At 27.7% G+C, this 12,563-nt stretch overlaps 1 protein-coding gene across 1 annotated transcript in view; it reads right to left on the bottom strand.

Moving 5' to 3' along the window:
• Positions 1-110: 110 nt before the first annotated feature.
• The window catches only part of LOC112603881 (glutaredoxin domain-containing cysteine-rich protein CG12206-like), a 30,866-nt gene continuing 18,413 nt past the window's right edge, over positions 111-12,563 (bottom strand). The window contains exons 3-5 of the mRNA XM_025352680.1: positions 4,526-4,759; positions 3,457-3,522; positions 111-374 (exon numbers count right to left, since the gene is read on the bottom strand). Coding sequence (XP_025208465.1) covers positions 201-374; positions 3,457-3,522; positions 4,526-4,759 — 474 coding nt within the window. The 3' untranslated portion in view covers positions 111-200. The remainder of the gene's footprint in view (positions 375-3,456; positions 3,523-4,525; positions 4,760-12,563) is intronic.

Raw genomic sequence — 12,563 nt, 5'->3', positions numbered from 1 at the left:
GTATTGTACATATATAATTCATTATATTATATAAAATTTAAGCTATTGTAACGACAATTATTAAACACATTAATAATATTATGTAAGCCTACAATACAAATCATAATCGGTATAATATAATAACGATACACATTGCATAATCAATTAAACAAAATAATAATAATAAAATACTATATAGTATTATGTGTGGTTGTGATATTTTAACAAGCATAGCATTGTACTAATCCCACTTCGTCGCAGTTCATACACTTGAGAGCGATCATTTCGGTGGTAAAGTGATTTCTGTGCACGGATTTCTTGCTACCGTTGCACATCGGACAGGGCAGTAGCCTGTAGCCCCCGCAGACTTGGCACGTTGTACAGGCGTCCGGACTCTGAAACCATACGATAACATTATATGATGACGTTTTCGAAAATTGATTTATTTATAACATGTAGGTATAAGAATATATTAATGTCATGACGTGAGCTCCCGCAGATTCTAAGGACGCCAGACGCAGTTGCTGCAGTGCTTGCGCGGGTTATTTTTAAGGGGGCGGCAGAAAAATAGCTTGACCATTAATTTTTACCATATTTTTTTAAAATATCCACTGGGGGTTGGTAATTTTATTTTAAAATAGTCTATAAGTGTCATTTTTAGACATTTAATTTTAGAGGGATGGATGAGAAGCGTCTGCGGAACATATTTTGGGGAAACTCGTCAAGCCGTCTAGACCGATGGCGAAAACCTCAATACTGGCTCTTTGGATAGGTATAAATAATATCAACATGTACTATATACGTATATCTACCGTCCACGTTAGCAAAGCTTACGTCTAGTGTATCGATTTTTTGGATACAACAATAATTTATAAGCCGCACGCGCTGTATTAGGGACCGGTACTCATCCTGTGTTACACGTCTGCTACACAGTTGTAGGTCGACGTGTCGTTTGTTCCGACGAATTACACACATACATAAATACGTACGTACACTGCACACAAATGCACTTCTCGCCTATTGAATTCGAGCCAAAGTCGCCGCATGTTAATGGTCTAAACGATCGTCTATAATTTTTTTTTCACTCGTTTTCATCGTCACTTTCTTCCGTTTGGCAATAATTGTTTAGCTATTATAAGCATACACGTGATTTATGACGATATTATAATCGCACGCGTTCAATTATCATGTATTGTTTTTGTATAAGCACTATTTTATCCCGCGGGGATTTTGGCTACAATAATTATTATTGCACATATATAGAATATCATCTATAAAATATACCTACTTTCTGCCGTAGGCGGAACTTGGTAAATATAAGTAGGCGGTGCAGAAATAAAATGTTATAAGAACAGGACCGAAAATCGATAAGACAAAATCGCATTGGAATGTAGATAAGTACACTCATAAACAATTCATTTTTCTTTTTCCACTTCATGCCGCTTTTCGGCGTTAAGAGTTTCTTAATTATTGTTTTGCTCTCGAATAATACTAATGAGGAAATTTTAAAATAACAATATGTACATAAAACATATATACTTGTATATCTCTTCTGCTTCGATTACTCGCGCGTCGTCTGATATTTTTTAATTACATTTAAATCGATTTAGCTATAATTTGTTTTGTTGTCCCACGTTTGTCGATAGCACGGAAAAATATTAATACTTGGTTTTACGTTTTTTGATTGCTGAACAATAAATTGATGTTTTTATTTCTTTTTATTGTAAACTGAGACATACAAAACGTTTTGTCTATAGACGAAGAATAGCTTCATTGTTTTAAATTATTAGGTGTGAAAGTTTTTTGATTTTAAAAAGAACAATTGTCCAAAGTCCTATCTACAGCACCGTTCTTGCAATAATAGTAACAACTAACATGGTATACATTACGCGTGATGGAATGTGTTATTATTTTATTATTCATAAATAAATAGAAGATTTGTATGCGACACTCCTGGAAAATTAATTTATTCCTATTACTTATTACATATTATTATATGTTTATATTTATATATATTAAGTTATGTACATTGTTGCGACGGCTATTATACCTACACGCGTGTTAATATTATTATTGCGTTATAATGGTGGTCGACAATATTTAAATGATTATTCCATTGTACTTAATATACACCTATAACAATGGTAGATACTGGAAATTTAATATTTATATACAACAGGGTAGTTATAATATATTACTTAAATTTACGTGATTTCTAAGAATAAAATGTAAATATAATAATATAAGGTCGTTGTCCTTTAGAAAAATAATGTATAATAATTTATAAAATATGTTATTCGTCGTTTACACACTAAAGTTTTTTATATAGTGGATGGATAAATTTTCTTTTTTATAATTATTCATAATTTATATTAGTAATCATAATTCATAATACTGTATATTGTTACATTATTGTGCTCTACACTGAATTAGTTCATAAAATTGTACTCATAATGGATTAGAAAGTGTGATATAGATTTTATCGAAGAAAAAAATATTTAGATTATTATTGAAGAAAATTGAATCTGTCGATCAAAATGTTATTATAAAATAAGAACAATATAATAAAACCATTTAAAATAATGGTCTCGAAAAAATGTCCTGATAAAATTAATATTATTGAAATAAAAAAATTTAACAAAACTGACAAAATGATATGTCAAAATTTATTAGAGATTAATATGTTATAGATTCCAATTACTGGTATGGGATTTTTAAAAAAAAATAAAATGTTCATGATGCGCATTTGACATTAAAAAAAAACATGTCCACATTCATTCTAGCAAAAGTGATTTTAATCGATACATTATTATTACTTTATACATTAGTTATTAGTGTATAATTTTATTGCAACTATTAAAATTGCAAAATATATAAAATTATTAATGCAAATAATTTTAAGTTTTATTGATTTAGAGAAATTGCTGATACCTGGTATAATAATATATGGTTATAAACTACAAATGATTTAAAAGCGTGATTCAATCATAATAAATGACTCATCCATCATTTTGAACCGTATTTGTTCGATGGTTCCTTTTTGTTATGTTATACATTGGATAACATCGTGACTCTGGTTGTGAAAAGTGAAAACATTAAGCATTGAACAAATTTGAAATATTTACATAATCCACGCGTAAATTCGAGTACAATTAAATATACATATTGTCTGTTGGCCAGCGGCTGTATGATGGAACAACAATGGCATGGGTAATAGATAGGTGGAGATGCAATGAAGTGAGACGCGAGAGATGAACGAGACCTCTGTCAGAGAAAATCTTTTCATATTAAAAAAACTATCGAGTATATAGTAGTCCGGAATAGGAAAGTTGGATTTTGTATTGTACGCGCGCGCGCGCGCGTGTGTGTGTGTGTGTGTGTGTGATGGCATCGGACAACAGGATATTCTTGTCTGCACCGGAAGGAACGTTCCGAATATGAAAACGGATTAATGAAACATAAATCTTTTGGTTTTACCTTAAATGGTTTTAAAATCGATCGGAGTTCCCCAGATTCGTTCAGTCTGTCTACAGCTGCTGCATCCTGAGAACAAAGTCAAACGTCGTTTAATCGTTAATCATTATCATGAACCAATGGTTATGATTATTGTAAACGGCTAATATGAAATATATTTTTTTTAATTGTTAGTTTGAACAAGACATCCAAGATCATTAAATTCAAATGTCGTAAGCTTTTAACAACATCGTTAGATCGTTACTTGTTTAACGGTACCGTATATACATTTATGTCATGATAGTACGCTAATAGTATGCTATTAAACAATTACAAGTATTGCGAATATTCCATCTATTCACGTACATACGTATAATATATTATAACAGTGAATGATTTTCGAAACGTGAATTTACTTTTCATTTTGTAGTTTGAGAGATGTTTATAGGATTTAAAAAGAAGGTACCTACACAAATAAGTCACTAAAAGATAATAAAAAAAACTAAAGTGGTTTTGCCGCAAACTTTAAACTACAATAACATTAAAACACGTTTAAGTATTTTTCGACGAAAGTACGCCGAACACATCAGTTGATCTCATTATAGAACATGAAATTTAATTAAAAATCTCATACAATCATGATGTGGACTGAGAGTTATTAATTCTTAGTTATTGTTATATAAAGAGACTGTGGGTTTAAATCCCAATGTGTAAATTTAAATTTCGAAACTTAGCTATCTCATTATAAATTTTAAACAATACACATTATGAAAAACAAAATTTCAAGGAAAACAAGACGTGTATATAGGTTATGATATTAAAAATATTAGAGTTACTTGTACTCGTAACCATTTGCGTTATGTTAATGTGAATTTGTACAATTAAATACAAAAATTAGATTATGTAAAATGACGTCAATGTTTAATGTTAATCTATTATATAATATATGTACATTGTACACGGTTAATCTCAAGCGATTGTAGTGTGTAAGGCTTTTAGTTCAATTGAAAGATGCATATACTTTGTACATATTATATAAGCAAATTATTATTCGGCAAAAATAATAATAATAATTATAAAAACGGAAACTGACTCCGATGAGATTCCCTTCGACAAATAGTTGCGGCACTGAAATTGTGTCGCCGCCGAGACGTTCTCTGATCTCCTTCTGAACTTCTCGGCTCATGAAGACATCTCTTTCCACGTATTTAACCAGATGAGTCCTCAGTATTTGCCTGACCTGAAGGCACCGCTGGTACGTCTCTCTGACTATGCCCATGGTGGTCGTGTACAACACCACTTTTCCGGCTTCTTTTTCCTGCCATGTCTGAAACAACACAATCGGATCGAATATTATTGGCACTGCCGAGCAAAAAATAACATTATTTTATTTCTATTCATACATTATGTTTGGCGATGCTACATATTATAGTCTGTGGGCGGATAATACTGATAATAGTGATTATTATATTATTATATTATATTATGTGTGTCTATATAGATTAGTATTCGAATTGCGGTCGTTTATTACCAGCTGTAATTATTTATTGTGTTTTGTTTTTCAGCGAAAGGATAATGTTTCAAATTTCGTTACTAGAATAATATAATGGAAAATGTTCAAATATTATTATTCATTTTTTTCCCTGTATAACTTAAATCGCGCGTGGACTGTTTATTCGGTTGTCTTAAAAGACACGACGTTGGCTGCTGATACTCGCGTTCGGTATTCAGGTCAAGGAATGTGCGAAAGGTGAAGGTTCCGGCATGTGCATGAGCTTAACCGTTTACCGTATTAATATATGTTTGTCGGATTGGGTTCATTTTGGAGAGGTTAAATTACCAAAAGCGAGATAAAAACGTAAGTGTAAATATTGCTGTGTTCTTGAATTAAGTATATTTATCATATTATATTCGATATGTGTGGGCGCTATAGTCTTGTAACCTACGGACAGCTGGTGATAAATGCGTAGTCGAAATTAAACGCGATCGAGTCGACAATTCAAATATTCGTGTTAAAAAAAAATATTAATACTAACATGTTCGTGTCGAAATAAGAATCGAACGTAAATCGTTATGAAAAGTTAAACGCATATACGATTGCAGTATTGATTTCTTTGAAATATAAATACTAGCTCTTATTATTGATAACTTTAACTAGGTAATTTAAATGTCTGATTTGTAATTGAGCATGACTTGTTTTGTGCCGGTTATTTTGACTGTTGTGTAAGTAAAAATATATTAATGTATGCGTTTGTATGGGTGGGTTTATTGTTGGAAAATAAAAAAAATTACAAATGTTTGTTTTACGCAAAATACCACAGTATATAACCAAAAATATACGTATAGGACATAGGTATAATATATCATAAAATGTACGAATTAGTATAAAATGTACACTCGCACAAAATCAAAAGCTTTGATGTTACGTTACCTATAAACATTAAACATATTACGGTATTTGTTACGGTATAAACTTGTCACTATATTGCTAGAAACTCATAATACGAATTCCAATGTTGTCGTGGATGCCGACTATATTGACTACAACATTTTTATTAATTATAATTTATAATATATATTTTTATTAGAACATGCGTATATGTGTGCGTTTAAAATTTACAGTATATTATGCATATTGAATAGACTCGTATTATATTATTAACTATAAGATGTATATATGCATAATACATTGATGACCGATCGACCTCCACAAGGAGATTCGGGTGAGTGGGCTTGTATTAGACGACAACGAGTTTAAAAAGAAAGATGAGATAAAACGGCAGCGCGGCGGGGAGAATCGACCGACAAGGACGTAGATTGAATGACCCGTTTCGCAATTAAAATATACTTGCTAGTGTGTGTGTGTACCTATATACATGGATGAATTTATATGTGTATAGTAACAATAATAATAAATAAATAATAATAATAATATAATAGCGGCAACATCGACGGCGGTCTGGATAAAATGGAAGGCGATTTGCGCCCGGAGGCTGTACCCAATATATATAGTATGTATGCGAGAGGAGACCGCTCCTTTTTATATATTATAAGTGTGTGTTTCCTTCTTATTATTTTTTTCACGTTGGGTATCATTGACCCGATCGCAAGAGCAGATATAGGTATACGCGAAGATTTCTGTTCGCACACGAGCGCGTGCGATCTTTCGTTTTGTAACATCGTTTTGCATTCCTCGCGACCGATCGAACATAACAATAATAGTAATAATAATATTTATTACAATAATACGTACACGCTTATAATTCGTTCTCTCTTTCTCTATCATAATTCATAAACATATAAATTATAGTTCACTATTGATGGATCATTTGTTGTGTGTATTCATTGATTATAAATTGTTCATGATGATAAATAAAGTGGTTTTGAGAGAATTTCCTATGATTATTTTCGTTAATGGTTGAACAGCTATATTTTTAATTTCAAAACGTATTAACATGCATTAAATTATAAAAAAAAAGACTCCAAAAACCTATGAACACTTAACTCAAAAAATGAAAGAAATTGAAGAATTCAGCAAGTTAAGCATTTTAAAGAATTAAACAATTAAAATTACGCTCATCGATTTTACTGGTTTAACAAGAAGATGGGATAAAGCTGAGGAATATATTTATTGAAAATAAAAATGTAAGTTATTCATTTAACATTTTTTTTCCAAATTTTTTTTTTTTTCTATTTTATATTCTTCATATTTTCTTTAACCGCATTATGTGTTCTCAAATATTATTATCGAATATAATATTATAATATAGAATGTTTCACTAAATTTTTCATCGAATATATATTTCACTACCCGTTTTCATTCTGAACATAAAGTACTTAAATAACTATAACCTATTTAAATATCAAATGAAAACTTATACTTCAACATATAAAATATTGACGTATAGTAGCCTCAGATTTTTGAGTAACACGAGAGTAACATTTTTATCTCGTGTTAATGTTGCTACCAAAATTAATACTCAAAACCATGAGAACAAAAGAAGATTTAGACTAAATTAATTTTTCAAAATGGAATTTCCAAATTATAAATCAGGATAAAAAGGGATAAACAAACATGGTGATTGAAATTATGTACAACGCCACACTGGAAAACAATTTCTCGTATTATTTATAATTTAATATTTTGTTCCGTGATACATACATAATACATATTATAATATACCTATGGAGTGTGAATCACCAAATATGCTCATCTTTATTTTTACTTAAATAATAAATTTATTCAAATTTTGATTTTTTGTTTCTTTTTTTTTTAAATATAACTACTTAAAGCTTATTTTATTAAATTTTTGAGATTTAAAAATGTATCTTGTGGCGATACAAATTTCTGTTTTTAAATGAGAGCCCTTCTTTTAATTAAACAGTTAATTATTTAGTCAGTGAATATTTTTTTGGAAAATGTTGATGTATCTGATTCAAAACTAGAACGGCTAGTTTTTTAGTTTTTAAACTGTTAATATTCAAGAGAATGACATTCAAAATATTGTTCGTAATAATAATAATAATAATATAGATACTCTAAAATCTAGATTACCTAATAAAATTGATATTAATTGGTAATATTGTAACTCGTATATTTATTATACTTGACCAATCTTACAAACTATAAATATTAATAGATTAATAATTATACTAGTATTTTCAAAATCACCATATCTTCCAAATATTTTACTTTAGTTCATAAAGTTAAATAACTCAACAACTAATTGTCTGTATTTTGATTTTTATACTTCAAAATCATCTGCTTATTATAGTTTATAGTAGAAAATGTGGGTTTTTAATAAATGAGAGTATAATGTAAATGTAGATACAGGTTATTTCATTAGTAGGCAGTATAAAAAATTTCAAAGATTTGAAAAAAATTAGTGTTTATCTGAGAATTCCAAAAATCATAAACTAGAAAAAAGGGGCGATTCGCTTATACAATATAAAGATATATTTTAATTAGCGGTGTTCGACATTTGATTTCGGTAGATTTCCAATAGCCGCGGGCATTTAAAACCGTCTGTGAACAAATTATGGCTATAATTTATTTATTATATCATGTATGCGCAATGCTATACACCGTATTAATTGTTGTTGAATTGTATGATAAATTATTATATTATTATTATTGTATCGAAAAGTTAGGTCGCCGGGCGCGTTTCTCGCGGCGGAGAAAAAACGCATAACACGCTGAGCTCCACACCAGTCTTTTATCCTTGCGTACTTTTATAGTTCATGTACGATGTATTTTAATTTTTAAATTGTAATAACACAATGTACGATACAATGAACGGTTTAAAAACAAATCGAGTTGCGTTCATTTGGTTTTAGAAAAATTAAGCGGTTTTTATTCTTTCTTCTCGTTCGTTCTTTTTTTTTTTATTTCTTTTTAATAGTCATAAATACGTATTATGCTAGTTCTTTATAATGTACCTATAGTAATATTAGGAGCGGGGCGTATATCATGTAATTAATTTGAATTTTTTTTTTTAATTTTACTTTCTGCGTGTTCGCATTTATACGTGCGAAATGTTTGAATAATACGCAATGTATGTATTATATAGTTTTGTTCAATATGCAACACTTAAACTTAGAAATAAGACGTATTAACACTTAAAATATTTACTTTAAATTGTCGATTCGTTAAGACGGGAGAGCGTAAATATACTCGTTCACTTACAAACATAATATTATAATTTATTTATGCGTTGTAGACTTGTAACAGTTTATCAAACAAGATAAATGTCATAACATTTTGTTGTTTTATAACGTCATAATTTGCCATGATAAATTATTATGAATTATTAGCACATGACATTACTGTGGATTACGTTTCCACTTGGGAGGTTCAATAAAAAATAAATATTCAGGACAAATAAATTGTGTTAGGTGGTTTTTTTTAATCAAATGTTAAATAAAACAATATCATAATCCATCAATATATAACTCCTTGAGCTGAATAAAAAAATGTGCATTTTAATTAATAATTACATAATTTTTGATACGAATTTCTACTAGGTGGTATGAAAAAAACTCATTCATTACACTAGTTTCTTCAATACGTATTTGACATAATTCACCACGAGCATGAAAGAAAAAACTATTCATTTCAATATAATATATCATGATAGGTGTGAAGTAGTGTATTTTTTTGTTGTTTCACGACATTGTTAAATTAGTTTTTCTGATTATTTTACATGGACAGTCTGTGCCTTTTTTACAGGAAGAAAACTTCACAGATTTGTCTTTTTTAATTGTAAGAATTTCTCACGCAATGAATTGTAGATAAATTTCTCTATTACTTATATCAATTAAGTTATGAATGATGTGAATCGAAATTTCGTATAGTATTCTAAGCTTTATTTTTAACCAATTTAAATACGAATCTGAGTTACCTAAGTGTGTTACACAATTACATTTAAATTTTTTTATTCTTTTACATATACACATATATGTATATAATATTAATATATGTATGTATATAACTTTGTATTAAGTATTTATATTACATAAAATAGTTCAATATTCAGAACACATCGCATAAATGGTTATATATTCAAGCATACGTGCATATTTATTATTCTTAAATAATATTATGTAATATCCATTTAGAAATTATTATTTTTTAAAATTATTTAATGTTAAGTTTATGTAAACAAATGATTTTTATTATAATTTATAATTATTAATAATTATAAATAATAATAAAAATAATATTAATATAATATATATAATATAATATAATATTATATTATTATTTTTTTAATATTATTTATTATTTTAATATTTTTATATATATATTATTATATTACATTATTATAATATATTATTATTTATTATATTATTGTAATTATTATATATAATAATAATAATAATAATTATTATTATTATAATTATATTTATAATTTTATTTTTATTATAATTTATTTATTTATAGGTATATTTAGTTGTTTGAATGACAACTAAAATATGTATTTTAATTAATTTTAAGAGTTCTATAACCTATCTAACACTTAATTTTATTTGACAGATTCCATAGAATATATATAAGGATAAGATTATATGCATTAAGAAACTACAAAACATGACATTAGAAATAAAGTGTTATGAATCAATTATAAAAAAATTAAAATATACATTTATAAAAATAAAACACGTAGGCTATATATAAATAAAATACGTTAACGATAGTCAATAGAGTATAGACGATAAACAAAATATAAAATGGAATCGAACATTTTCAATAAAAAGATTAAAATTAAAATGAATAATAACAATAAAAATTATAAAATTAATTGACGTATTAGAAAATTTTTAAAATAAATACAATAATATGTCCTAAAAAGTCTACGAAACAATAAAATATTCTCTAGTGATTTTCTGAAATTTGCAACAACATGCAGAATTATAATCGTATATTTTTAATTTAATAAGTTGAAAAGATTTTTATCTCATTTAGCTACATTTTTAACTTCATAAAAAAATAAAAAATATACAAAATTTAACAACATTCTAATACTACACATAATATATGAGTTTGTAAGCAAACACTAAAATAATAATTACGAAATAGTGTAAATTACAATACTTTTAATTACACAACATATATTAAAAAAAATTTATTTTGTATTATAATTTAAAAACAAATTAGGTACCCTATTTATTTAACATTTTTATAAAATATTTATATTAGTATTTTTTAGATATAATATTATTTTAAAAATAATTTAGAATTTATTTTGCTACATTATTGATTTTTTTTAACTATTAATATTAATAAAAATGTTTCTGCTCGGTCAAAAACCTTGAAAATTTGATTCAAGGTTGATCTTATAAGTTTTTATTTCTAGAATTAAAAAAAAATTGGCGTAAAATCATATTAATTTTTTATGAGCGTTTAAAGTTAACATATCTAGTGTAACAATGATTTATCCTAAAACGATTATTGTTATTTTGTTGTAATTCGTAGAATATTAATCTTTTCTGTTATAGTAGCCTAAGTTACACATACAGCAGAGAGACTTCCCTGTTTTTTTTTTTTTATTATTTGCTTTCAGTCGTCAAATTTTTGGCTGTCATGGTTACACGACTCTTAATACACACGTATAAAATATCTGCGTTGTAAATATACTCGTATTATTATTATTTCATATTTCCTATACTATACTATATGTATAATAGATTCACACAATATCGTTTGTACGTTTGACACTCAATGACGGCATATATTTGCTTTACTCTGGTTTAGTACGCGAAAACAAAACAATTAAAAGGCGTAAAATCCATATGGGAACGCAAAGTAGTCCACCTTACAAAATTATTATTTGTATGTAGGTCCACAAGAATGGTAACCCCGTACGTCGAGGCGTTAGGTACGCGGATAATTCCTCGTTTACATGCAAAATGTATTATAAAACTACGGTTCCAATGAATAGTGATATATATGCTATTGTTCGTTATTTTAATTATATAGGTATCTACGTGTTGGTTTTAAAAGCGGTTGCAGTGTACAAGAGTAAATTTGGAACGATATATATATATTTATATATATATTGCGTAATTAGGCATTTCATCAAGTTTATTTAGGCATACGTGTATTGAAAATATAACGGAGACGGGAATAAATTATAATACTGTTATGTTCTAAGTGAGCAATGCGAGAGTGTAATAATAATAATAATAATAATAATAATATATGGAGCACGCGGACCAGTCGCGTTTGGAGTGAAATATAGGCAAATATCGACGATACTATTACTGCTACTAATAATATATTATGTATATGCATCAAGTATAAATAACATACGTGGTGTACTAATTAAGCAATTACTTGTATATTATGTATAGCGGTAAATAAAAATGTCTTTAGATACTCATTTACGAATTAAAAACGTTCCTCGTAAATTGTCACGGAATACTAACTGGGGTAAAAGTAATAGGTAAAAGCTGGTTTTAAAGTCAATAAATTTTTAATTATCCTAAACGAAAAGTTTGTTTGAATGTAGTTGTTGAATTTCCAATAAATAATATATTTAAATGTTTAAAAAAAACTATCTTGACGACGAGATGAATTAAATTAAATTATAACTCGTGTTCGATTTGTAAAATTCAGCGAATATTATAAC

Source organism: Melanaphis sacchari, unplaced genomic scaffold (assembly GCF_002803265.2).
Source record: "Melanaphis sacchari strain LSU unplaced genomic scaffold, SCAv2.0 Contig112_pilon_pilon, whole genome shotgun sequence".
NCBI classification, from domain to species: domain Eukaryota; kingdom Metazoa; phylum Arthropoda; class Insecta; order Hemiptera; family Aphididae; genus Melanaphis; species Melanaphis sacchari.
Note: the sequence above shows the minus strand (reverse complement) of the source record. Positions and strands in the feature narration are given on the sequence as shown.